This window comes from Dasypus novemcinctus, chromosome 12 (genome assembly GCF_030445035.2).
Source record: "Dasypus novemcinctus isolate mDasNov1 chromosome 12, mDasNov1.1.hap2, whole genome shotgun sequence".
Lineage (NCBI taxonomy): Eukaryota > Metazoa > Chordata > Mammalia > Cingulata > Dasypodidae > Dasypus > Dasypus novemcinctus.
The window spans coordinates 36,527,970-36,554,982 of record NC_080684.1 but is presented as its reverse complement, the minus strand read 5'-3'; the positions used below and the strand labels follow the sequence as shown (position 1 = coordinate 36,554,982).

The window sequence follows — 27,013 nt, the reverse complement described above, 5'->3', positions numbered from 1 at the left end:
ACACTTTCCTCACTTCCCCATTACTGTGAAACATTTGGGTTTGTCTACTGGAACTGAGATGAGGGCGGGAGAGGATGTTAGAGGAGCGAGGATACTGGGTAGGGTGGGGGGCATGTTTTAGTTTCCTTGGCTGCTCAAGCAAACTCCATGCACTGGGTTGGCTTAAACAATGGGAATTTACTAGCCTCTGGTATGAGGCTCTCATCAAGGCGATGGTTTCTTCCTGAAGACTGGTGTTCTAGGACTGGCTGCCCGCGCTCCTTGGTCCAGGACCCCTCTGTCACATGGCAATGCACATGGTGGCCTCCCCTGGCCTCTCCCTTCTCCTCCAGGTTCCGAGAGTTTTCAGCTTCTTGCTTCCCATGGCTTTCTCTCTGTCTGTCTGAATTTCATTCTGCTTATCAAGGACTCCAGTAACAGGGTTAAGACCCATCATGACTGAACTGGGTCACACCTTAACTAACGTTACCTCATCCATAGGTCCTACTTAACAATGCGCTCACACCCACAGGAACAGATTAAATTTACATAACTCCAGACTACCACTAAGTGTGTGTGTGTGCGTTTGTTGCCTGGCCAGGGGGCTTGGGGCCTGTATGTAGTGACGTGTGATGTGTGGGTGTGCAGTGTGGGTCTTTGTGTTGGGGTGGGTGAAGAGGTGTCCAGCCATGACAGACTCACTGTTCTTTGAAACTGCTGTGTGTGCACTTACCTGCCCGTCTCTGGTGGTCGGGCGGCCAAGCTGGAGGCTTCCACTGACCCCTTCCCTCTGCAAGTCCAATCTCCTCCAGGACCTGTCTGAAGGGGGGAGCAACGCCCTCTAGCGGGCATGGCCCATGCGGGCAGCCGCGGCTTTCCCAGCCCAAACCTCAGCCTGGGCCCGCCTCATCCCCAGCCCAAGTCTGCAGAGATCCTCGGAAACAAATCGTGAAGAGAGGCAAAGGAGGAGGACCCCGCCTTGGGGAGCTGGTAGGGCGGGAGAAAATACACACGGGACAGAAAACAGACAGACCAACCCTGACTTCGTGCAGGAGAAGTCTCAGGACAGCAGCAGAAGGCAGGGGTGTCTCTCTCTCCTCGTCTCTGCAAGGCTGCTCTCTGGTTACCATGGTATTCCCTACCTCTGACTTCTCCTGCCGTTCAGCATTAGCGATTTCTGGTCTTTTTCTGTTCTGCCTCTCTGCGTTCTCTGGGTCCTGCCTTTCCATTCTCTCCATCCCTGCCCTCAGGGAGCTCCTGGCCACTACCCATGCCTGAAGGGCCTTGAGCAGAAATGGACCTTTCAGGCTGTCCCCTGAGTGGGCACTAACTATGCCCTGCTGAGCCAGGGAGGCCTCCTGGGAGGCAGCAGCATGTGAGTAGGGTCTTGAAAGATGAGTAGGAGTTTTCCCGATGGAGTCCAGGGAAGGTGTGGAACTATGGATGAACCTGGGGAGTGGGGATAGGCAGGACTCTGCATGGGGAGTGGGGGACCAGTGGGCGGAGGCGAGGCTGGAGCAGAAGATACCTCCAGCTTGCTATTGCCTTGTATGTCCTCTTGGTGGACTTGAATTTTACCCAGAGGCACTGGGGAGCAAGAGAAGGTCTTTCAGCAGAATGGTCAGAAGTAAAGAGCGTGGACTGAAGGGGGATGGGGTGGGGAGACTGCAGGGAGGCAGGGAGGTAGAGAGACAGTTGAGAGGCTGTTTAGGCAAGAGATGATGAGGCCAGCCCGAGGGCAGTAGCGTCAGGGTGGAGAGAGGCAAGGCTCCTCTGCCTCTGGGGCCTCCATGTCCCTGGCAGCGAAGCTGAGGTCAGAGGTCCCCATCAGTCAGCTCTGCTAGAACCTGGCACCCTGCCTCCAGTAGCCAGCACACTCAGGTCTGTGCATGCAAATGGAGGAGTGAGGATGGTGGGAACAGAGGGGAGGAGGGAGAAGGGGGGGCGCGTGTGGCTGGGGCTGTGGGGTGGTTAAGGAAGGAGTTCCAGGGGGCTTGTCTCCCCCCTCATCACTCCCTGCTCGCCCTCGGGCCCTGCAGAGGAAGGGTTAACCCCCCTTCTTCCCTCCTTCTCTCCCTCCTTCCCTCCTCCCTTTCTCTTCTCCCCTCAGGTCACCTTCTCTGCCCTGGAGACTTGGCTGGTGGCTCAAGTTCCTTATCCAGTGGCCCCAGTAATCAGAGCACACAGAGGGGTGCGGGGCCGGGGGGATCTGCGAGGCTGTGGGCTTGGGGGGCACCCCAGGCCGATGCCTCACACTCCGCACCCGACCCAGGCGCCCGGGTCTCAGCTCTGATCCCAGTGTCTTCTGCCCACCAGGGGAGAATTCCTCCAACTCCTCTCCTGGACCGGTGGGGGGCTGGGCAAGCCGGGAGGGGCCTTGGGGAGCCGCCTGGAAGCTTTTCAGCTGCAGGAGACAGGGTCCCTCCCGCCGGTGCCAGGAACTGGCCGTAAATGAGGCTGTGGTCAGGGAGAGACCTCAGCTAATGGAGCCTGGCCTGCCCCACCAGCCAGGGGGAGAGGGGGAGGCCACGCCTGGGGGAAGTGATCTAAATGCAGCTCGGCCTGGAGGAGGGTGCTCGCCTGGAACAGAGAGGGGGTCAGGGGAGCGAGGGGAGGAGAAGTGGGGCTCGGAGACCAGTCGGAGAGAAATTGGGGGTCGAGGGAGTGATCGCAGGGATTGTGGGGTTCAGGGAAGCAGCTGGAAGTAAACTGGGACCAGGAAAGCGATTGGACAGGGTCAAATGAATCATTGGCGGGGAACTGGTGGCTTAACAGTGTCTTGGGGGAATTAAGGGTCAGTGACATAAGTGGGGGTGGGTTATGGGTCAAAGGGACTAGAGAGGAGTTTGGGGTCCGAGAGACTGCCTGGAGAGCGTTGGGGGCCTGATAACTGCGCCAGGAATGAGCAAGCGGAGGCCGGGGACTGGGCTGGGAAGGCTGAAGCGCCTTCAGAGGCCTAGACTGAGGAGGACGGAGCCAGAGCGTGTGCCGGGGGCTGGGGGGCTGCTGTGGCCGGAGGTCATCCCGGCAGTGGGAGCTGAGCCGCCCTGGGCCCACCCCCCTCCTCTCCACCGGCCTCTCCCAGCGACATCGATTACTCGGCGGCCAGACGCCCGCTGCCCTCCCCGGCAGGGCGGGCCCTGCTCTCCGCGCCCCGCCCCTCCTCAGCCACACCGAGGCCGGGGCGCAGGGCGGCGGGGAGCGGGGCGGCGGGGCGGGCAGCGCGAGCCGGCGGAGCGGGGGGCGGCCGGGCCAGCCCCTGCCTGGAGCACAGCTCCTGCCCCCCGCGCCCGCCCCCTCCTCCCGCCACTTCCCCGGGGCAGAAGCCCCCTGGAGAAGATGCCCATCCAGATCTTCTGCTCTGTCTCCTTCTCCTCCGGAGACGAGGCCCCGGGACCCCTGGCAGAGGTCTGGGGTCCCCGCGGGCAGCAGCGGAACCCCTCGGAATCGGAAGAGGAGGAAGAAGAGAAGGAAAAGCAGGCGGCGGAGGCCGATGAGGGGCCCTGGCCCGCGGACCTGGTGGCCTTCGCCAACAGCTGCACCCTGCACGGAGCCAGCCGCGTCTTCGTGGAGGGGGGCCCGGGACCGAGGCAGGCCCTGTGGGCGGTGGCCTTTGTCCTGGCACTGGGCACCTTCCTGTGCCAGGTAGGCGACCGCATTGCTTATTACCTCAGCTACCCGCACATGACTCTGCTGGACGAGGTGGCCACCACGGAGCTGGCCTTCCCGGCTGTCACCCTGTGCAACACCAACGCCGTGCGGCTGTCCCAGCTCAGCTACCCAGACTTGCTCTACTTGGCCCCCATGCTGGGGCTGGACGAAAGTGATGACCCCGGGGTGCCCCTCGCCCCGCCGGGGCCTGAGGCCTTCTCTGGGGAGCCCTTTAACCTGCACCGCTTCTACAATCGCTCCTGCCACCAGCTGGAGGACATGCTGCTCTATTGCTCGTACCGCGGGGGGCCCTGCGGCCCTCACAACTTCTCGGTGGTGAGTGGGGGCCCACGCCCGGCACGGCCCCCTGAGGGCGCCCGCCACGGCTCACCCTGCCCAGCACCTCCCGGGGCTGGGGCTGCTGGCCATGCTGCGCACCCACCCTCTGTAACATGTCTTGGGGAGACCTGGGCCACGGTTCACCTGGGAACCCCAGGTCCAGAGCGGGGTTCTCATTCCCAGGTGCTCTAACCAGTGCTGCCCTCCCGGTTAGAATCTCGAAATACATCTTGGTGATTAGCTGCTGCCCTAAGGGCCCTAGCACGTCCTTAAATATCCTCCACCGGACATCTCCAGACCCCTGGCTGTAGGGCGCCAGGACTTGCTCCATCTCTGAAGTTCACCGTTGATCTGTTAGTGGGAACCTGTGCCTGACCCTCTCTCCTGGGCTGGAGCTGGGGACAGCGGCTCCCCCAGCAGGGCCTTCACTGCATCTTGATTTGTTCTTCCTGCTCTCTCCCACAGGCGCCCCCCCCCCCCCCGTCCCCCTCCAGCTCTGTGTCCAAGTCCCTTCCAGCCCCACCAGCTCTGACTCTGGGGTCAGGGCTCCTCTTCCCAGGAAGCCCGTGCTGGGAGAGCCCACCTCCAGCTTGGCCTCCCAGCCAGGTGCCTGGGCCCGCCCCCCAGGCTGGCTTCCAGCTCCATCTGACCTGGCTCTTCCTGCCCCTTCCCTCCCCCGACACCCATCCCTCAGTCCCCCACCTCCTCCCTAGCATAGGAAAGGGTGGGTGTCATCATTTCCGTGCATGGTGGACTGACTGAAGGCAGCATGAGCCTGGGGGGTTGGGGCCACTGAGCCAGGGGCAGGCCGGGAGATAGAGGAACGTGGGGGAGGAAAGGGGTCAAGCCTGCTGCCTCCAGACCTAAAGGCAGAGCAGACACTTCCCACCCAGAACCACCAGGTGGCAGCAGCGACCAGCGCGCCGCAGCCCAGCCCACCTGAACCGCCGCAAAACCCTCCTCTCCAGGTGGCCCGGCAGTGGGGCTGGGGGACGAGAAACCTTGGGGTCATCTCTCTCTGCCTTATCTATGATCTCCCTCACAGAATGGGGAAGGCCAGGATCTTTTCTGGAGGAGGTTGGGAGAGGCTGTTCCAGGAAGGGGGGAAAGAAGCAAAGACTATTTCCTGCTCCCCCTCCCACCCCCACTACACCAGTCTGTCCCGAAACTTTGTCACCCCCTTTCTTTGGGTTTAGTCTTACCTTATAACTTGCTTTTTGGACTTTGTCACCTTCCAGCAGTAGTTAAAGCATACCCACTCCCTTCGTGGGTACTTGGGGAATTGAGGGAAGCTACGGGGAAAGGGTCATGAAGCACTGGTTTCCTCTTTGAAGTGGCTGTGTAATCAGAGCTGCGATTAGGACTGTGCTGGGGCATGGTGTGGGGAGAAGGTAAGGGCGGCTGTCCCAGGGCCAAGATAGCTTCCGAGGCCCCCATCGCCGTGAAAAGGCATTATTAAGCATGGTATGCCCGGGGTGCTCAGCCCCAAATGCTGGGAGAAGAGGCACTGGTGCTTGGGGGGGCATGGTCTTTGGTATGGCAACCAGGTCTACTTTCAGGCTCGAGTGACCATGGTCAATGATGAACTAAGGGCTGGAGGAAACCTAAAATCTTAGCTTTGGTTGGGAGAGCGTCTTGGCGAGAGCAGGGGTGAAATCCAGAAGAGAAGAGATATCTCAGAAGACCCCAGGAGCCTGGGTCTGTGAGGACGGGTGCAAGGAGAGACCAGGGGTCTAGGGGTTATAAGCTCCTGGTGAAGGGGGGCATGTATGTCAGGGTTCTGGCAGGAAAAAGATTGCCACTCGATTCAACTGAGAAGACAGGAGGTTTACAAGCTGGGGCAGGAGGCAGGAACCCGACGAGGAGGCTGAGGCACTAGCAAGAGTGGGAAATGCTATCACCTGCAGGCTGCAGGAGCCCGGGGAGGAAACGGTGCTATGGAGAGGGGCCTGTTGCCAAGGGTCGCCAAACCCAACCGGAAGCCCATCCGGGGAGCAAAGGAGTTCGGGCCGCGTGCCCCGCGGCTTTCCAGGGCACACAGCAGGGCAAAGGAGGGTGGAGAATGCGTAGGGAGAGGGAGACAAATGGAGAATGGGCTGCGCAGGAGACATCGGTCCAGAAGGGGATCAAGGTTTCAGCAGCCGGGAGATCTGGGACAACCCTTGGTGGGTAGGGCAGGCTGGCAGGACTCTCAGCTCTCCGCTCTGCCCCCGCCAGGTCTTCACACGGTATGGAAAGTGCTACACGTTCAACTCCGGCCGAGACGGGCGGCCGCGGCTGAAGACCATGAAGGGTGGGACGGGCAACGGGCTGGAGATCATGCTGGACATCCAGCAGGACGAGTACCTGCCTGTGTGGGGGGAGACTGGTAGGTCACTCTCCCCAGGGGCCCCCTGGCCCTGGGACTCCCTCCCCCCTGGCTCCTGGCCCCAGCCTTGGCCAGGGGGCCCTGGGCTCTGCTGCAGGGCCTCAGGCAGAGCTCCAGCCCTCCTTCTCCTCCCAGCATCTCACATTTCCGTCTCCAACCCTACCTGTCTTCCACACGCCTCCCTCTGGCTCTCCCTTCCTGGCTCCGTTTCTCTCCAAGGTAACCAGCCATCCCTTTCCATCAGTGGCCGCCACTCATTCTATAAATAACTCCCTCTCTTCTGGGGCTGCCTGCTGTCTCTCTGGTCTCAGGGGCCTTGGGGCAGAGAGAAACGGGGAGAAAGGGAGGGAGAGAAATGGCTGGGGTCTGAGACAGGTACAGTCTTCGAGAAATAGTTTGAACCACCCAGATGCATAACAGAAGCCAGGTAAGAGAGGAGGCGTGCAGGATTCAGGGGTGATGGTGGCAGCAGGGGGTGGTGGGCCCAGAAGGAGGCTGGAGGTGGGCTGGGACCCCACAGACCACCCAGGCCCAGCAGAGACTGCACTTGTTCCCAGAACACATAGGATGTCCCTAGCTCCAAAGGGGGTGGGCAAGGCAGAAGCCCTCCCAACAGGCCCCCTTGTCCCTGCAGACGAGACGTCCTTCGAGGCAGGCATCAAGGTGCAGATCCACAGTCAGGATGAACCTCCCTTCATCGACCAGTTGGGTTTTGGCGTGGCCCCCGGGTTCCAGACCTTCGTGGCCTGCCAGGAGCAGCGGGTGAGAGGGCCAGGGGAGACCGGGCCTGGGGTGGGGTGTGGAGTGATCAAGGTAGAGGGGCGGGCGATGAGGAATGGGAGGGCCAGGTAAGCTGGGGCCTGGCTGGGAGCTGGCTCGGCAGCAGCACAGGTGAGCTAATGCATGGGAAGGCTCTGGAAAGCCCGAGGTCCTGAGAGCCCGTGGGGGGAGAGGGGGTAGGACTCCTGCGTTCTGAGCCTCGCCCATCGAGGTGACGTGGGGAGAAGTCACCACACACACCCCAGCTCCCCTGCTCTCCCAGCAGCTCATCTACCTGCCCCCGCCCTGGGGCACCTGCAAAGCTGTTACCATGGACTCGGATTTCTTCGACTCCTACAGCATCACCGCCTGCCGCATCGACTGTGAGACGCGCTACCTGGTGGAGAACTGCAACTGCCGCATGGTGCACATGCCAGGTCAGGCCGCGAAGCTCCAAGCACGATCCTGGGGCCCCTCAGCCTGCCCCGCCCCTCCCCATCTCCCTCTCCATCCCCAGTCCACGCCCTGCCAACTTGGAAGCAAGGCCACGTGACCTCTCCCCACCCCCTCTCCATCCCCAGTCCATCCCCCTCTGATGCACGTCTCTCTGACTCAAATCCTACCTGGACCGGGAGGGGTTGAATCCATAAGGGTGGGTGGGAAGGGTCCAAGAGGGACAGAGCATGGGTGCGGGCACCAACTCCAGGGAAACTGGGGGCTGGCTTCCACCTTCTAGGCTTTTGGCCCCACCACTGTCACATGAATCCTTTACTCTTCACCCTGCACCCCTGTCTTCTCCCCCTGCAGGGGATGCTCCATACTGCACCCCGGAACAGTACAAGGAGTGTGCAGATCCTGCCCTGGGTGAGCGCCCTGGACCCGGGGCAGTTTGGGGGAGGGAAGGAAGTACTGCTTCCAAGCTCCCAGAGGTTTCACACGAGTCCTAGGACAGGCGTCACCCTCCCCCGTGTCTTTAGCAAGGCTGGGAACAGCATCAGCAGGAGGCCCTTAGGAGCAATTGACGGGAGTCACCTGGGAGGGACCCTCACCCTCTCATCAGCACCTCAGTCCTGACTGAGCAAGGGAGCCTGAGGACCCTGAGGGAGTGAGATGTGGGGTTAAGAAATACCCATGGGGAGGCTGGGAGAGGATCAGCACCACGGGGAGTGGGGGGGTGGGGAGGGGGGGCGTTCGGTACAGGGCAAAGGTGAAGAACAGAGAAGAAAAAGAGAGGGGGGCCCAGGGTCCTTTGGGCAGGGTCAGGATGTGCGTGTGTGAAACTGGTGCCTTCCCTCCGGCCCTGGCGCAGACTTCCTGGTGGAGAAAGACCAGGAGTACTGCGTGTGCGAAATGCCCTGCAACCTGACCCGGTACGGCAAGGAGCTGTCCATGGTCAAGATCCCCAGCAAAGCCTCAGCCAAATATCTGGCCAAGAAGTTCAACAAGTCTGAGCAGTACATAGGGTAAGGGCGCTCTGACTGGGACAGTGAAGGGTACGAGGGGGTCTTGCTGGGACGCAGGCAGACAAGAGGAAGTTCAGATAACACGGGGAAGGTCCCCGAAGCAGCCAAAGCGTCTGGGGTGGGCAGAGAGGGAAGAACAAGCCAGAATAAGCTGGGGAAGCACCCCTTCTAGCCACCTCCCTGCTTTATCCTCTATCTGCATCCTCGTTGCTGTACCTGTGGTCGCCCACACTTCCAAATGTGCAGTGTCTTTTCCTATACACCATCTCATTGGATCCTCACACAGGGCTCACATCTCCATTAGCATCTCGTTTGACCGTTGCAGAGGCTGAGATTCAGAGAGGCAGACTTGCTGAGGTCACCAAACTAGTAAGGGGCAGAGCTGTGACTTGAACCTCCGTCTCCTCCCCCAACCTCACACAGGGAGAACATCCTGGTGCTGGACATTTTCTTTGAAGTCCTCAACTATGAGACCATCGAGCAGAAGAAGGCCTATGAGATTGCAGGGCTCCTGGGTGAGCTCCGCTGGCGCCTGCCCCTTCCTCTGCCATGGGCATGGCCTGGCTCCCACCACTCAAAGCAGGATGCCCACCTCTATCCCATAAGACCCCCACCCCGGGAGCCTTTCCCCAAACTCTGTTGACTTGGTATGTGGTAGGCGGAGGGAGCTGAGCCTTCTCTTGGGGCAAAGTGGAAGAGACAGACCCAGGGCCATGGGGTTGGGACTATTTCACATGAGCCTGGAAATTGGCCCAGGCACTAAGAGTGCTGGGATCTTTTGTAAACAATAGATTTTCCTGAAAAGTACAAAAATGCGGAAAACAAAGAGAAGAATGTTAAAAATCCCACCCGGAGCTGGTTTTGCGCCCCTTCTGTATGAAGGTTGTCAGTCCCCTTGCGAATAGGATTGGCCCGCCGCTGTCCCAGTGAGCCCTGCCGGTCCCGCGGCGATCGGACCTCACTGACCTCCGTGCCCCTCCCGCAGGTGACATTGGGGGCCAGATGGGGCTGTTCATCGGGGCCAGCATCCTCACGGTGCTGGAGCTCTTTGACTACGCCTACGAGGTGAGCGGGGGCGGGGCCGCGGCCAAGGGAGGGCGGGGCCGCGGGGCGGAGCCAACAAAGGCGGGGCCAAGGGAGAGAGGGGCCGCAGAGGAGCGGGACAGTGGGGCGGGGCCATGGGAGGGCGGGGCCAAAGAAGGCGGGGCCCAGGGAGGGCGGGGCCGCGGTGGGGCGGAGCCAACGAAGGCGGGGCCCAGGGAGAGCGGGGCCGCAGTGGGGCGGAGCCAATGAAGGCGGAGCCAACGAAGGCGGGGCCCAGGGAGGGCGGGGCCGCGGTGGGGCGGAGCCAACGAAGGCGGGGCCGCAGAGGGGCGGGGTCCCAACCCACCCGCCCCTGTCGCAGGTCATTAAGCACAAGTTGTGCCGGCGAGAGAAGTGCCAGAAAGAAGCCAAAAGGAGCAGCGCAGACAAGGGTGTGGCCCTTAGCCTGGACGACGTTAAAAGACACGTGAGGAAGCCTGCCAGGCGCGGCCTCTGTCCCTGACCCTCCCCGCACCGCCCAGGACCCCCTCGTCCTTCCTTTGCCCCCCGACGCCCCAGGGCCACCCGTGGCCCCTCCGATAACCAGTCCTTGTCCTGTGTCCTGTGTGTGCCCTTCTCCTAGAACCCGTGCGAGAGCCTCCGGGGCCATCCTGCCGGCATGACTTACGCAGCCAACATCCTACCTCACCATCCGGCCCGAGGCACGTTTGAGGACTTTACCTGCTGAGCCCGCAGGCCGCTGTACCAAAGGCCTAGATGGAGAGGGTCAGGAGAGCAAGGGGCCCCCGCTGCGCCCCAGTCTGCCCTTGGGACTCCCCCACACACACACCCGCCCTAGGGCAGTCCCCCACTCCTGGGCAATCAATCCTTTCCTCTCCTCTGTAGTGAGGAAGGAGTCTTGACCATAGAGTACTCTCCCTGCCTCTGTCCCTTTTTTTTTTTTTTTTGTGGTTGTTTTTTGTTTTTAACAACAAAACTAAACTAATCTAAAAAAGAAACTAAAAAGAAAAAAGGGGGCAAGGGATCTCAGGCTGCCCCTTTCTGCCCCATGCTGCCTCCCCCAGCAACCAGCCTGAATTCTGTCTGTCTGCCATCTGAGTGTCCACCTACATTCTGCTGCCACCAGTCACCAAAGCCCCCTCCAGTGGGGGGCAGAATGGATCCCCGGGGTCTGAAATTTGGCCCCAAATCAGAGAATGTACCTTGATGGGGAGGGCTGGGGAGGGCTTCCCCAGCCTTAAGAGACCCTCTCAGTGCACCGACCCCCCCCCCCAGCCCCAACCTCAAGTCTCCAGGGAGGAACTAAGATCCCAGTCTCACCCCCTCACACCATGTGGAGTCCCTAGGGGTCTGGGTGGAGAGAGCCCCTGAAGACATGGAGATGGGGGTAAGATGTGGCCCTGGTGCTGTAGACCACATCCTGATATTTACAAGTTCACCCCCACGTCAGGGCTGTAGCTGCTGGGGAGAAATCCCAAGAGGCAGCCATCCTGTCCCATCCCTTAAAAGACCCTGCTGGTTGGTTTCCAGCTCAGGGAGAGGGGCACTGGTGCCTGACCTCACTGGTCCCTCTCCCAGGGGCCCCTGCAGAGGGCCACATCCATAAATTTTCTTATGGAACTCTCCCAAGTCCTTTTCCTCAACTCCATTTGCTTCTCTCAACAACCTCACCTGCATTTTCTATTTCTATATGATACAGACTCTATATTGCTATATCTCTGTATATACTTCCCCCAACCCTGTCTGTCTCTCCCCATCCCCTCTTGTCTCTAAGAACCACCCCCTTTCCCCAAGGCCCCCCCTTCTGTGTCTCTGCCCACTCCCTGGTCTCTGAATGCCTTCGCCTGTATAAAGAGTTGGACTCTCTCCCCTGGTGTCTGTACTGTGTACACACATCCCTCTGAGAAGCACAAGGAGACGACACACGCATTGTAACCTTCGCACTGTCTCGGTGGCGACATAAAGGAAGCTGTGAATCACAAGCTCTGCCTCTTTCTGGCCTCATCCTCTCCTCACAACCTGGGTACCTTTTGCCCTCCCTACAGCCTTAACATTCCCTTCCTCTGCTCCACCCTCCCCAACACCCTTTGCCTGGCTGGCTCCAGCCTCTGTGGGAGGGGAGGGGAGGATTACTACAGAGATAGCCCCCATCTGGGGATGGAGATCTGCTCTGGACACTAAGCCAAGGGAATGTCAGAGACAGGAGGAGGCCAGGGGTTGAAGACTCTCACAGCTGGGGCAGCAGGGTGCTGACAGGCAGAAGCTGAGGCCCTCAGTCATGGCCTTGCCCTCCTTCTGGGTGCCTGGCCCCCATTTTTCACCTGATAACCAAGCCTGTCACTCACATTTTTTGGTGAGGTAGGATATGGAGTGGGAGAAAAGAGGCCTAGAGGAGGAGTTGAAAACTCTGCCTTTCTGTCCCTCTCTACTTTAATGAGAAGCAAGTTAAGGAGAAGGCCTGCCTCCCCCAACCTCCATAGGCCCCTGTCCCAGGCCAGAGTCCCAGCCTCTTCCCAGGCCTTCCGTGCCCAGCTATGTCTTGGTCTCAAGCCCTGAAACAGGACTTGGGGGCTGGTCACCTGCACATTGGCCTGGAGCTGGGGAATGAAGCTGTAGGATCTTTGGCAACTCTTCATTCCTAAGAGTTCCTTAGAGAGCAGACCTCCCCAGAGGGAAGCAGGAGCAAGGCCATAAGTGTGCACGGGACGGGGGAACAGCAGGTGGGGCTCTGGGTGACGCATGTCTCTGGTCGAATAAACTGGGTTTCAACCATCTCCTTTTCAGTGTTGTTCTTCGCTCATTTGGAAAGTAATTAAGGTCTTTCCACCTATTGCTAAGTGCTGAACTCGGCTTGGGGCCAAAGAATCGGGGAGGAGTAAGGACAGTGTCTGAGTAGGGAGGCCCTGGTTCTTCTGGGATGGTTTGAACCACTGAACAGGGATGGAGGGACCAAAGGCAACAAAGACGCCAAAGAGAAGCCCTACCACAAAGGTCTCTTTGGAGAGGAGGGCAGAGTCAAAAGTCAAGGTGAACTGGAACTTAAAACCGGGAAGCAGATTAGGCTAAAGGTTAGAGACAAGTTGCATTGAAGTTCCGGTATGAGGTAGTTATTGAGGCAAATCTGTGGAATGAGCCCTGGGCTAGAAGCCAGGAGATCTGGATTCTAGGCTTGGCTTTACTACTAACTCAATGGATAACCTTTGCCAAATCATTTACCCTCTGAGCTCAATGGAATAAACAGTTCTCATCCTCAGCCCCCTCCCGGAGATCTAGCAATAAGGGAGTGAAACGAGAAGCAATCAAAGCACTTTGGAAAGTTAAAGGCGCTGCGCCTAGATGAAGTAGTTACTCTGCCACCCTCCGCATCAGCGGGTTGGGGCTGGGGTCCCCACTTTCCAGGTCCTTGTCTTCCTCCGGTCGGCCTGGGGGCGCCCGCTCACGGGGCCTCTCTACCCCAGAGCTCCTCTCTATGGTTTTCCCTCCCGGACCGTGCGAGCTGGAGGGAGTGGTCAGCCCAGCCTTTCCGCTAGTCCTCCCGCTCTAGCCTATAGTCTCGCTGCTCTGAGCCTCCCGGGCCAGGCAGGCGGGCGGGCGGACAAGAGGGCTTTCGAGGGGCGCGCGGGGGACGGGGGGAGTTCCGGTTCCGGTTCTTTGTGCAGCTGCGGCGGCGGCTCCGGGGAAGATGGCGGCCCGGGCGGGTTTCCAGTCAGTGGCTCCGAGCGGAGGCGCCGGAGCCTCAGGAGGGGCCGGCGCGGCGGCCGCCCTGGGCCCGGGCGGGACTCCGGGGCCCCCCGTGCGAATGGGCCCAGCACCAGGTCAAGGGCTGTACCGCTCCCCGATGCCCGGAGCGGCCTATCCCGTGAGTGGGGCAGGAGGAGGGGCGCGCGGGCCGGGGGCGGGGCCGAGCGGTAGCCGGGGAGTGACAGGAGTAGGGGGAGAAGTAGGAGGGGCTCCCCTGGGAGGAATTCAGGCCCTGTGCGGGTGGGAAGAGTTAGTGCGGAGGAAGGGAGGGGGAGGCATTTAGCATCCCCACCTGCTCCAGAGGAGCATTGTTTCCGTGGCGTGTCAGGCTATAGGATCAGGGTACATGGATGGGGGCCAGGGGTGGGCATCTAAAGGTAGGAGCCCAAAGGGACTTGGTAACTCTCGTGCCCAGAGGAAGGCAAAGGGTGTAGCTGGCAAATTGGGGTCAGTTTCTAAGGAGGTAATAGCTGCCAGAGTAAATGTGGGACTGAAGAGATGTCTGATTTGTCAGATCCAGAATAGAGAGCATTTGAGTATATGCTGGCTGTCTTTTAGCTTCTGGGCCATATTCACCCATGGAATCACAATCAGAGCGGAGGATGCCCCAGTTACTTATCTTTCAAAGAAGCAGAGGGCTCTCCTCTCCTTGCACCCCCCACTTTCCCTTTCTTCCTGGTGTTAGTAGGGAAAACCATGACATCTCTGGGTCCTCTCCCCTCTGTAGCGACCAGGTATGCTGCCAGGCAGTCGAATGACACCTCAGGGACCTTCCATGGGACCCCCTGGTTATGGGGGGAGCCCTTCAGTCCGACCTGGCCTGACACAGTCAGGGATGGACCAGTCCCGCAAGAGACCTGCGCCTCAGCAGATCCAGCAGGTCCAGCAGCAGGCGGTCCAAAATCGAAACCACAAGTAAGATGACCCGGGGGCAGAGGGAGGGAGGGAGGAGATTTGCGAGAACAAAAGTGGTGGGAATATCAGGAACCCAGAAAGGTGCCAGCAGTCTGGGGCTATGGAACTCCTTGAGACTGCCTCATGTTGGCGAAGGGGACACTCTTTGATTTGAGAGAAGCTTTGCAGCCCCTCCATTTTTCTATATATGGAGGCACTGACAGCTTGCTTTCTTGTCGACTGGTTTTATCTCAACCTAATAACAGTTTATTCCAAACAGTGCAAAGAAAAAGAAGATGGCTGACAAAATTCTACCTCAAAGGGTGAGTCCAGGCTATAGGTCTTCTTGAGTATGAAGTGAGTTTGAGAATAGACATGGTCAGCCCTAGAACCTAATTATTATCCTTCTGTTCCTAAGATTCGTGAACTGGTACCAGAATCCCAGGCCTATATGGATCTTTTGGCTTTTGAAAGGAAACTGGACCAGACTATCATGAGGAAACGGCTAGATATCCAAGAGGCCTTGAAACGTCCCATCAAGGTAACACAGGAGAGTGCTAGGCAGAGAGCCAGAGGAGAGGACCTGGGAACCTTCAGAAGGCTTAGTTGAGAAACCAAAGGCACAACGCAGCTCTCCCTGGCATTTAAATGGAATCTCTCCCTTCTGCCTGCAAACTGAGAATTACATTAGGAGGAGAAGAACAAAATGCAAGGGGGAGGGGCTCTTGATGTCTCTTGCATCAGAAATATATGCTATCCATGTTTCTGCTGTAACTACTCTCCCACCTTGAGAGCCTGGTACTTTGCATGACTGTCTACCTGGCATCCCAGTGTATGCATTTATACTCAGGCCAGTGGTCTCTATTCCTCTTCTAGATGGAATCTCCACTCACCCTAGGGACTGGGTAAACAGTAAGCCAATCTGTTAGGAGTAATTTGGGGGTTTGGGGAGACCCTTGTTTTCAACATCAAACCATTGAAGCCCCACCATCAATCCTATTTCTGCCTTCCTCAGCAAAAACGGAAGCTGCGAATTTTCATTTCTAACACTTTCAATCCGGCTAAATCAGATGCTGAGGATGGGGAAGGGACAGTGGCTTCCTGGGAGCTTCGAGTAGAAGGACGGCTCCTGGAGGACGTGAGTTCAAGGTCCACCGTGGTCGGTGTCTAGGGTGGATGCCTGGCTGTGAGCACAGCTCCTGTTGGGAGCAACAGGGAGAGGGACACTCTGTACTCTGTACCGAAAGACAGTGGTTCTTTGTGCCTGGCTCCCACAACTTTGGCCCTCTCTGCAGTATCAAATTGAGAATCTTATTGTCCTGGGATCTGATTTGTTGTTTACCTTCCTCCTGGTCCTGTTGGCCATAGGATTTATCAGTATCTGAAGACTAATTTTAGTTTTTTGTTTTTGTTTTCCTTGTTTTGTTTTTAGTCAAGTGAGTTTGCTCTTGGCATTTGAGGCCATGATTTCCTCTCTGAGAGTCCTTAAGGCCCTTGATTCCAACTGTGGCATCTCCCTCTTCCCAACTTTCATTGGAGTTACCTCACAGGTTAAGTGGGATAGGTTATTCTCACAGACTCTTCATTGCTTTATGAGGAACGTCCGCTGACAAGTGTCGCCCCACCTCAGCAGCTCCATGGGGAAATTTACCTCTCATTCCCTTACACACTACAGCCCTTTATTTTAAGCTGCCACAGCCAAGCTAATTTGAATGCATTTTTGCAGGAAAACCAGGGCTTGGTGTCAGAGCTTCCTTCTCTTTATAGGTCCATTCCATCTGCTGGTGTTGTCATTCAGTCCAAATAAAGCCGTTTTTGTTCTGGCTGCTTATTGCCTGTGATTCATTTCCCTTCTGGAGTCAGACTTTTCTCTGTTCAAACTTGCTTTTATGTCATGTGCAATAATAGTTTGGCTTAACTTGCCCCATTTCTCTTGGGGAAATGAAGTGGGTCAGTCAGTGGCCCTGTACCTGTTACAGGCTGCTTTTCCAGAGTTCTGTTGCTACCGTGACTGGTTTGATACCCACAGAAGCCTGTCTATCTTGCTGTCTCCTGAGAGATATTTAGAAGACATTTAAAAAAATTTTCCCCGTTACTGTAGTGGGTTCCTTTTCTATTGGACTTTGTCCTGGGACGCTTTTTCTGGTCTTTTCTAACATGAGCTCTCCTGTGTTTCCTCTAGTCAGCCTTGTCCAAATATGATGCCACCAAACAAAAAAGGAAGTTCTCTTCCTTTTTTAAGTCCTTGGTGATTGAACTGGACAAAGACCTGTATGGGCCAGACAACCATCTGGTAGAAGTAAGTAGTTCTGCCTTTTCGGCTTTGACCCTGTGATTGGAGAATGTTGATGTGGAAATCACACTTTAATGTCTAGAGATAGGTGGATATTTAAATTGAAGGGTTTTCCCCCGAGTGTACAGTATCACCATGGCATTTGCCTGTTGACCTCCAGGTGGCACTAGCTGTGTTTCGTTCTTAACTTTCAATCTAGTCCCACCTTTTAAATGTTCACTGTCCTAGTTGCATAGACTGTCACCCTCTGCTCCCACTTTGAAGGGAAATTCTAATGGAGGCCTCTTGGATATGCCAGGTCATCTCTGCATCTTGCTAGTTAATAATGGTGAGACCTAGTTATCCATATACCATTCATACTTATTCCTGGCAGCACTTTCTGTAGTTGAAGGGATTTAATAATAGGAAATTAATATTTACTAGGTTTACTTTTATAAATCTGGGATTTCTTCTTGGTCCCAGCTCCATTTAAATTCACATTCCAGTAATTACCTAAATCCTTTATTAAATGCCAGTAGAATGCAATGTTCTGAAGAAGGTGTTAGCAACAGTATGCTTTGGGATACGGTTAAAACCAAAATGAGAGAGTCCAGCACTACAAGTGAATTTTACATACTTTTTTTTTTTGCCATTGTAGTCATGGCCTCTTAATCTAAACCACTGAAAGACATGAGAAGTAAGTCATAGAATCAATAGAAATTTGCAAATATATTTGACCTGATTTTTTAGCAGTGAAGCCTAGTGGCTAGGAAGGAATGTAGACTGCAGAACCAGACATACCAGAGCTCAAATTGCAGCTTCAAGTTACTTTATTCCTTTCTTCTTCCTTTTTCTTTTTTAGGAGGTCCTGGGAATTGAACCCGGGCCTCGTACATGTGAAACAGGCCCTCAACCACTGAGTTACACCCGCTCCCCACTTTATTCTTCTAAGCATTAGTTTTCTCATCTGTAAAAGGTTGTAAAACTGACTATCTCATAGGGATGTTGTGGGAATTGAGATAACCCAGGTAAATGTCTTAGAATACTCTTGTGTATAGAAAATCCTTAGTAAATGATAACTGTATTATAACTGGGCACGTGTATATTACTCAGTTTGTGGATAAAGTCATGACTGGAAATTCAGGCTGATTTAAATATAACTGAACAATCAGAGTGAAAAGGTTCATCTATTTACATAAAAACGTTAATCCAAAAGCCATGTGCAATTAAAAGAAGACTTTATTGTGTAACATATATGACAAACTTTTCCCATATGAGTTTTTAAAAATGCCTCATGCTATTGTTCTGCTCCAATAGCCTCAGAAATAAAAAATTGAATATTCAGTCATTACAGAAGCTCTTCCCTCCCACCCCAGCTCTTCCTCTGGGAGAGCACCCCCTGACATCTTCCTCTCTGTAGTGGCACAGGACCGCCACTACCCAGGAGACCGATGGCTTCCAGGTGAAGCGTCCAGGAGATGTGAATGTACGGTGTACTGTCCTGCTGATGCTGGATTACCAGGTATTCCGCGATGGTGTGAGGGGCCCTGGCTTTCATGGTCACATCCCTTCATCAGTTCTGGTGTTTAAGGGTGTAAGTCCATCATGGATAATTTGCCACTAGACTTGAAGTTCCCTAAGTACAGGGACAGGGTCTTAGACATTTCTGAATTCCTCCTATTTTTATGCCCCAGAGAAAGTACTACATGAATGTTTGTTGAATGAGTTGAATGAATTGCCACAATAAGAACCCCAGAATCCAGGTAGACTCAGCTCACCAGCTTTGATCCTGTCCTCTTTGGTTTTCTGCAGCCTCCCCAGTTTAAATTAGACCCTCGCCTGGCTCGGCTCCTGGGCATCCACACCCAGACCCGTCCAGTGATCATCCAAGCACTGTGGCAATACATTAAGACACATAAGCTCCAGGACCCTCACGAGCGAGAATTTGTCATCTGTGACAAGTACCTCCAGCAGGTAACTAAAGGACCTTTCTTTTGCTGGAGCCCATTGGATCACTAGTGGTGTTCAGAATGCCAGCTTCTAGCTGCTTCTCCTTTTCCCCATAGATCTTTGAGTCTCAGCGTATGAAGTTTTCAGAGATTCCCCAGCGGCTCCATGCCTTGCTTATGCCACCAGAACCCATTATCATTAATCATGTCATCAGGTAAGCATCTGTATGGGAGGCAGCGGTGTGCTGGAGATAGCTTTTACCCACTCTGAATTGTCAAGCATCCAATTTTCAGGAATTTTGCAAGCAAAATTCAGCCATTGTTTAAAATTAAGTTATATAAGCCTAGAATTAAATACATTGTAATAAAAGCAAGAGTAATATGTATACAAAACTCATCACTTTGTAATTTTATTACATTTTGCTAATATGTAAACCTGTACTCTCAAGGTTATTTATGTCTTTTGTACCTGTATGGTGGAAATGCCAAATAATGGTGTGCTATTGCACATCTCTTCCCAACTCTTGTGATCAGTGGCGTAATGTGTAGGTTAAAATCAACTATGGAGGGCTTATTTAAACCACAAAAATGGGCAAATGCTACAAATAAGGATTTTTTTTTCCTTTGGAGAATAAGTTGTTAAACATTTACCAGCTCAACGGGGCAGGAGGAATCGGTAGCAGTCTTTTCTCTGGGTGGTAGGACATTCCAGTCTGAGATTCCATCTCTGCTTTCTTAAATTTGTTTGTTCAGAAGGTGGGTGGGCAAGATATCTTCAGGCAGATAGACAGGGAAGGAAGACACTTTCCCCTCACAGCACTCTCTTCTCTGGTTGTATAAAGTCTCTCTGCCTTCTTTCTTTTATTCCATATTGTTTCCAATAGTTAAGACCTCCCTTTTTTAAGGCCCTGGTTCATCACTCACTCAGTAGTAACTCCTAGAATTATAAATTGGGTCCTTAGAGGCTGGTCTGACCTGTATTCCTGCCATTTTACTTTATCTTACTTTATTTTATGTGTGTGTTTTATTATTTTTAGGGTCACTTTGAGGTTTTTTTTTTTTTTAAGGTTTATTTATTTTATTTCTCTCCCCTTCCGCCTGCCCCAAGTTGTCTGTTCTCTGTGTCCATTCGCTGCGTGTTCTTCTTTGTCCGCTTCTGTTGTTGTCAGCGGCACCGGGAATCTGTGTTTCTTTTTGTTGCGTCATCTTGTTGTGTCACCTCTCCCTGTGTGCGTCTCCATTCCTGGGCAGGCTGCACTTTCTTTCGCGCTGGGTGGCTCTCCTTACAGAGCGCACTCCTTGCGCATGGGGCTCCCCTACGCGGGGGGCACCCCTGCGTGGCAGGGCACTCCTTGCGCGCATCAGCACTGCGCATGGGCCAGCTCCACACGGGTCAAGGAGGCCCGGGGTTTGAATCGCGGACCTCCCATGTGGACCTCCTTAACCACTGACCAAGTCTGCTTCCCTCACTTTGAGTTTAAAAGGGAGAAAAGTACATTAGGTAATGTAGCAGCGGTTTCTTCTGGGGAGGGAGGGTGAGTCAGAGATGGAACCAAAACTTTTCTCTGTTTATCTTTTGACCTATTTGAATTTTTCACTATTGACTTTCTTGAAAATCAGCTTTAATGAGGCCTAATTTATAAGCTAATACATTGCCCACATTTAAAGTATAGTTTGATGACTTCTGGCAAATGTGTACACCCTGTAGCTACCACCACCATGAACGTGTCTGCCACCGTCAAAAGTTTGCTTGTGCCCTTTGCATTTAGCCCCTCCTTCCATTCCCAGGCCATCTTTTTGACCCTGTATAATTAGGTCTTAGGAGCCAAGCCCTTTACCAGGCTCCTTTGGTTTCCTCCCCAGTGTTGACCCTAATGACCAGAAAAAGACGGCTTGTTATGACATTGATGTGGAAGTGGATGATACCCTGAAGACCCAGATGAATTCTTTTCTGCTGTCTACTGCCAGCCAGCAGGAGATTGCCACTCTAGACAACAAGGTAGGGGCCCCTGCCCTGGGTAGTTTGGGTGCCACCAGCCCCCACTTCATGCCACCTTTTGGTTTTCGTTCATTCAAAACATTTCAACATCCAGTATATACCAGGAATTGGGCTTGGTATTAGCTGGAGCCAGGCAAACATGAGTTCTGATTTTGGCTATACCTTTTAAAAGCTTTGAGCCTCAATTTCTGATCTATGAAATAGAGACTCTAGTATTTATTTTATAAGGTTGATGTAAGGATTGCATGTGACAGTGTATGTAAAGGACATGACACTGTGCCCAGCACATAAAAACAACAAATGATAACTGCTGCTACTGTTAATATTATTATTAACATTGGTAAACATAGTTCCTGCAGGTAAAGTCATACATGCCTTGGGAACACAAAGGAGAGCATGGAAGCTTTTCTGGAAGAGTTGATGCCTCAACTAATTCTTGAAGAACAGAGTGGGAGTAAATGAAAGGGGAGAAAGGATAGGAGTGCTTGGGGGCAAAGGAAAGTAGAGGACAATTCCAGAAAAAGGACACAAGGTAAATAAAGGCCCAAAGATGAGGGAGAGGGCTTGGTATGTTCAAGAAGTATAAGCTCTATGTGTTAAATACAGCACAGGATGCCAGAGATGGGAATTTTGGGGAGAGGAAACTGGATAGGGCAGTAGGGTCAAATCATTAAGGAGTTTTGATGCAGGGAAAACTGGTTTAAACTCTGTCCTGAAAGACTAAGAGAGGTTGTTGAAAGATCATCTCCAGCGGAGGAACAGATTCCATTTGCATTTAGAATGGTCCCTGGCGGGAATGTAGAGAACGAATTGGAAGAGGGACAGATGTGGAGGCAGGGAGCCTGGTTAGGAGGCTGGTGCAGTAATCCAGATGACACGTAGTGAAGGCCAGACTTGAAGGTCCTGACAGTGAGGATGGAAATAAGTCGATAGGCTTGAGAGGTGTCAAAGTGGGATTGCAGAAACTTGTCCCTGGCTGCTCTTTGGGTGGGGGTGTGAGGTGAGGGAGAAGGAGGGATTATGACGCCCTCCAGGTTCCTACTTTGGGTCAATAGTAGTACTTGGTAGGATAGGGGATAGGAGGAGGTGAAAGGCAGTGAGATGAGTTTGGGATGCATTGAGTTTAAGGTGCCTTGAGATGTCAAGAAAGCAGTTGAAACAGTTGGAGTTTTTGAAAATGGATCCTGGACTGTGAAATGGAGACTCATTAACTCATCAGTGGTAGTGAAAGACATGCAAGTAGTTGAAATTGCCAGGCAGCATGTGTAGAATGAGAAGTGAAAAGAGCTGAGAACAAAACTGAGGGAACCACAGCTTTTGAGACAACCCTCTCACCATTTCTTTTCTACCTGAGAGTGTTTTTGAAACCGTTTGTGCTGTAGATTGAGTGTCTACTTTGTCGCTTTGCCTATAGTTGGCATTTGGAGACTAAAAGGAAAACTTCCCTCCCATGGGGTATACAGACACTCAGAATCAGGTGCAAATGACCTAAAAACTGTGTATACAGGCAAAAGAGTTCTGAGGGCTGCAGCAGTTGCAGCCAGGATTGCCATTTCTGAGCAGCACTGTACACCTAGGTTGGGAGAAAAACATGGAGATGCCAGGCAGTGCCTGCCATTAACTTTGAGTTTCCCCAGTTAGTGTTGAGTTTCCCTCTTCTTTTCCAGATCCATGAGACGATAGAAACTATCAACCAGCTGAAGACCCAGCGGGAGTTCATGCTGAGCTTTGCCAGAGACCCGCAGGGTTTCATCAATGACTGGCTCCAGTCCCAGTGCCGGGACCTCAAGGTAAAGAACCTAGGAAAGATGCAAAGGGACATAGGTCAGTCAGGCACACATTCACTTTGTTTTTGTAGCACCTGGTAGAAGAGTCTGAGGGGAAAGTGAGAGACCAGATTTTCATTAACACATTTCAGGGTCCATTTTACAGTTATGTAGGGAAATGGAAGCTGAACCATTGGGTGTTGATTAGTACTTACTGTGTGCTGTCACTGTGGTCCATATTGAAGGGGAGACAGAAGTGGAAGACTTGATCTCTGCCTTCACAGCAGCATGCATTTTGTTTGGGAAACTAGGCTGCCATGCATTAAAAAAATAGTGAACCATGTAAGCCATCAGATCTGGCAGTATCAATAATAAGATAATTGAAAAGAGAAGGGAGATGATGAGGCTAGAATATCTGGGGAAGGCTTCATGGAAAATTGGGAATTTGAGGTGTTTTCCAGAGAGAGCATCATAAGCCCAGGCAAGAAGGTGGAAGGTGGGAGTGAGCACAGAATGTGTGGCATGTACTTCCATCTCTTGCTTGTGGTGTGTGCCACTGCAGTTACAGAGGCTGATCACAGGAGAAAGGGGCGTCAGAAAGATTGCTGGCAAGGCAGTGACTTGTTGATAGCAGGAGTGACTTTGGGTGTGAAGGAAGGAAACAAGTCTAATCTCCCCCTTCCCCTCCTCCCGCCCCTCCTCCCACCCTCCAATCCTCTCAGACCATGACTGATGTGGTGGGTAACCCAGAAGAAGAGCGCCGAGCTGAGTTCTACTTTCAGCCGTGGGCTCAGGAGGCCGTGTGCCGATACTTCTACTCCAAGGTAGGTGCCTGGGGTGCATGGGAGAATTTGGCAGAAGGCACGGGGCCTCTACCCCCGATGGGGGTCAGCGGTGTTAGGTACCAGCTTCTGGTTTGTCTCATCTTCCACTCCTTCCACTATTTTCTTCTTAGGTGCAGCAGAGACGACAAGAATTAGAGCAAGCCTTGGGAATCCGAAATACATAGGGCCTCTCCCACAGCCCTGATTTGGCTGCACCGATGTTTATTTGGGCCCTGTGCTGCCTGCCTCGTAGCACCCACGTTGGTCTTGCTTGGGGCCTTCCAGGGGATGTTGGTGGTTCAAGGACAACACCAGAATGAAGAGGGTCTCACATTTCTGTCTCACAAGACACCTATTATCCTCTTCTCCATCCCATCCCTTCCTACCTCCCAGCTTCCTTTTGCCCTACAAAGTTCCCAGGTGCCTCTCTCCTCCCCTGGTCTACATAGGACATCTAGATAGTGTTAGAGAAAGTGTAGGTGTAATCAGTGCGCTGGATGGATTTGGCCCAGGGCCAAGTGGTCCTCAAGGGGACCGGCTACACTGACCCTGCCCTTCAGTGACCCAGGAGTTGGGAGCTTTGGCCCCTTCTCTGAGACTCAGGCCTGGGGGCACTCTATAAGCTAGTTGATCTTGGCTCTCCTGGTAACAATCCATTTTCCTTCCTTCCTTCCATAGGTTTGGAGCAAACTCTTCCTTTACTTGTTGCCCTCTAGCCCTAAAGGAACTCTGACTCTTGGGCTGCGCTGAGGCCCAGGTCAGTCCCCAGCCCTCTGGCTTGGCCTGCAGCCTCAGTGCTTCTCTTATTCCCTAGTAGGGGGTCCACATCAGTATTGGAGCTTGTTCTTTAAGTGCTGCTCCCATGCAGCACCCTCCCTGTAGCCACCCTCTTTAGGATTCCCTCCTGTCTGCCCTAACCCAGGGCATCTGGGTGAGGAACTCTTGCCTTTCCCTGTCAGAGCCCCAGGGACCTAACCCGGGGTACTATGACTGCCAGCAGAAGCTGTTCCTTTCTGCTGTTGCTCAGAGGTGCGACTCATTTGTCCCCTCCCTTACTCCCCCCCTCCATCCCTTAATGGAGAAACAGGCCTAAAATCAAACGGGTAAAAGCCCTGGGCCATCTGTCTTCCTGCCCCTTGTCTGCCTAGTTGACACCCACTGGTGGCTTCTAGGGCACTGAGGAGTGAAAGCGCCTAGGGCTGGAGAATAGCTCTGAGTTGGGTTTGTGACTCTTCCCTCTCCCTGCCTCACAGGATTGTGACTCCCCAGCCCCTGCCCTCAAAGCTTCAGACCCCTCAGGTAGCAGCAGGACCTTGGATCTTGGCCCCTTGGAGCTGAGATGGTTTTGCATCTTTCCAGGAGAGCCTCAGATTCTTCTTCCAGGTTGTATCACCCCCGAGTTAGCATATCCCAGGCTCGCAGACTCAACACAGCAGGGTGGGAGATAGCTGGGCGCAGAGGGGGAGTTCCGTTCGGCCTGGGCTGTAAACCCACAGAACTGACCAAGCCCCTGCTTCTCCACCCCCTCCTCAGGCTCCTGCGAGCACCTCCGCCAGTCCTTTATCCCTGCCTGTTCCAAACCGAGGACAGCAGCAGTTTCTCCCCACCTTTCCTTTCCTGGCCTTTTCCTGCCCCTCCCTCGAAAGGCTCTCCCCACAGCGGCACTGGACAGCCTCTGTCTTTGGGGCGACTGAGCCCTGGCCCGGCTCCTGGCTGGAACCATGAGGAGGAAGCCCAGCACCCTACACGGTGTCCCAGTTGAAGATAACTGTTTTTATTAACTGAACTATTGTTTTTTTTTCATGGACCAAAATTTTTTTTTGTACTGTCCCCTTATTGATGTCACCCAGTTTTAATAAAAGAATCTTCTGAAGGATGGGTGCCCCCCTACCTATTGAGGGAGAGCTCTTTCCTGAGCTCTTTCTCCTCTGATACTAGCCATGCTGATGGTGTTTGTTCATTTATTTGTTGAGCACATGCTATGTGCCAGCTATGGTGCTAGGCGCTGGGAATATGGTGGAAAACAAGGGTCCTACCCTTGTGCTTGTGGACCTCAGGTTTTCTTATGGATTGCTTGTCAGCTCCAGTGGTCCAGCAGGCTGGGTGCTGGTTGGATTGTCGGGTTTCATTTCTGGATCTTGGGAGTCCTGCCTCCAGTTCCCCTCTTGGGCAGGTACCTGAACAGTCAGTGGCGCTGCCTCCTCCCTTGCCCTTTTTGTTTTAAGGAGTTACCAGGGATTGAACCCAGGACCTTGTACATGGGAAGCAGGTGCTCAGGTGGTAGGCTTTTCCTGGGCAGTTTCTGAAACATAGAACATCATTTCTCCCCCAAACTTGACCTCCTGCCCACTCTTCTGGAGGGTTGCACACAGACTCCCCTCTAGCCCAGTGCTTAATCACTGTTGTGGGCCAGCAGCAGCCCAAGGGAATGGAAACACCCTCTCCTGTGCCTTTGGAGCACCCCAGGGCATAGAAGCCTTATTGACTGAAGGGGCCTGTCCAGTGCCTTTTACTCCTTAGGTGTGACCGACTGGCCCTCCTCTCTAGAGGAGTTTCACTCCCTTGTAGGGTTCCTATCTAGATTAGGACCAGTGCCTAGACAACCCAAGATATTTTTGTTTTCTGTGTCTGCCCGCTTTAGGGTGTCACTTTGATGTCTCTGAGTAAGATTCCAATTCCTGAAACCATAGAAATGCTATGTTGTTGTCATTCTCATAATTAAAGATATCCAACCCCTGGTTGGCAAGAGTTTTGAGGACTTGCTTAGGAGTGATTACTCCCATTGGTGAAAGCATGAAGTACTGCAGTACTCTCCCTGCATTCCACCTGGGAGCTCGTAACTTTCCTACTATGTGCCGTTATCCAGCTTGGTCCTCCCCAGGAGGGGTTTTAGAGCATAGCGTGAGTGCCTCCTACATTCCAAAGCTGTTAAAAAAACTAGCCTTTGCCTCTGTGGATGGGAACATGCAACTATTGTCTGTATGCAGTCAAACCCACCGAAGATGGTCTCACTCTGGAACTTGGGGATTTATCAGACTTGAGTAGGAGAAGCAGGGAAAAGAGCGTGTGGGGGTAGTGATAACTTGGAGTGGGGAAAATTGATGTCAAGGACATTGAAATGGCATCTGTTTTCACTCAGGCTGATTACATGTGTAATGAATGACTGGTGAGCCATTATTAATTTCAAATAATCTACAGTTTGCTCTTGAGAAAAGAGCTCTAGCAGTACAGATAACATTCTGTGACCAGCCAATCCTCAGTCCCTGTGCAGCTTCTTTATTCTTATATAAATAAGCAGATTCTTTGTCTCCACACTATCTAAAGTGGTTATAGAGGCAAAATGAGAAATGTAAGCATTTAGGCTAAAACAAGGGGGTTATTTTATGCATAAACATTTATTCTTCAGGGTTCCTGTCATGTGCCGGGGACAGAAGCATCCTTTCTCTTCCGTCACCCCTAAGTAGTGCTCGCAGCTGGCAGCCTGGCACTGGTGCTGTGATCACAGAGCCAGAGCCATAATGGAGGGCATCTGTGGGAGGCTGGTGCTGTCCTGGGTACAACTTTGTCCTAAGGAAACAGCCAACTACTGAATTCACGTGAGTTCCCCCTATGGGAACTCCCTGGTCATGGGAGGAGACTGGTAGGCTTTTCCTGGGCAGTTTCTGGAGCACAGAACATCATTTCTCCCCAAACTTGCCCTCTTGCCCAGTGGTTGCACGCAGACGCCCCTCTAGCCCAGTGCTTATCACTGTTGTGGGCCAGCAGCAGCCCAGGGGAATGGAAACACCCACTTAGCAGTCGGCCAAGCGGGAGGTCAGCATGTGAGCACACAGCGGTGTCTGCTCTAGGCCAAGGTGCACAAACAACTGGGATGTCAGGGGCCTCTCTGGCCCGGCCCCACACTCCGGATCAGCCTAGAAATCAGAGCTCCCTCTTAGTCAAACATGGCTGTGGGCGACGTTGAG

The 27,013-nt window shown here is 53.7% G+C and overlaps 2 protein-coding genes across 8 annotated transcripts in view; both read left to right on the top strand.

Annotated features, from left to right (window-relative positions):
* Window positions 1–12,376, top strand: part of ASIC1 (acid sensing ion channel subunit 1) — a 28,357-nt gene extending 15,981 nt beyond the window's left edge. The window contains exons 1-10 of one of the 6 annotated variants that reach the window (XM_004477886.5): window positions 3,197–3,966; window positions 6,187–6,337; window positions 6,972–7,099; window positions 7,383–7,533; window positions 7,904–7,960; window positions 8,406–8,559; window positions 8,983–9,074; window positions 9,545–9,624; window positions 9,965–10,069; window positions 10,226–12,376. In XM_004477886.5, the coding sequence (XP_004477943.2) occupies window positions 3,319–3,966; window positions 6,187–6,337; window positions 6,972–7,099; window positions 7,383–7,533; window positions 7,904–7,960; window positions 8,406–8,559; window positions 8,983–9,074; window positions 9,545–9,624; window positions 9,965–10,069; window positions 10,226–10,330 (1,671 nt within the window). In that variant the 5' untranslated portion in view covers window positions 3,197–3,318 and the 3' untranslated portion in view covers window positions 10,331–12,376. Of the gene's footprint in view, window positions 1–3,196; window positions 3,967–6,186; window positions 6,338–6,971; window positions 7,100–7,379; window positions 7,534–7,903; window positions 7,961–8,405; window positions 8,560–8,982; window positions 9,075–9,544; window positions 9,625–9,964; window positions 10,070–10,225 lie in introns of those variants that run through there. The other 5 variants (XM_012519420.4, XM_012519423.4, XM_058308257.2 and 2 more) reach the window with 5 other exon arrangements.
* A 720-nt stretch (window positions 12,377–13,096) lies between these two features.
* Window positions 13,097–24,924, top strand: SMARCD1 (SWI/SNF related BAF chromatin remodeling complex subunit D1). 2 transcript variants are annotated; one of them, XM_004477881.5, is made up of 13 exons: window positions 13,097–13,462; window positions 14,072–14,259; window positions 14,519–14,561; window positions 14,657–14,779; window positions 15,254–15,376; window positions 16,421–16,537; window positions 17,931–18,032; window positions 18,323–18,484; window positions 18,577–18,674; window positions 20,323–20,458; window positions 22,126–22,248; window positions 22,947–23,048; window positions 23,180–24,924. In XM_004477881.5, the coding sequence occupies exons 1-13, from the start codon at window positions 13,286–13,288 to the stop codon at window positions 23,231–23,233; spliced, it is 1,548 nt and encodes a 515-aa protein (XP_004477938.2). In that variant the 5' UTR covers window positions 13,097–13,285; the 3' UTR covers window positions 23,234–24,924. The 2 variants fall into 2 exon arrangements, with proteins under 2 accessions (XP_004477938.2, XP_058164238.1); XM_058308255.2 differs by lacking the exon at window positions 15,254–15,376 and having other exon boundaries at window positions 13,204–13,462.
* The last annotated feature ends 2,089 nt before the right edge of the window (window positions 24,925–27,013 follow it).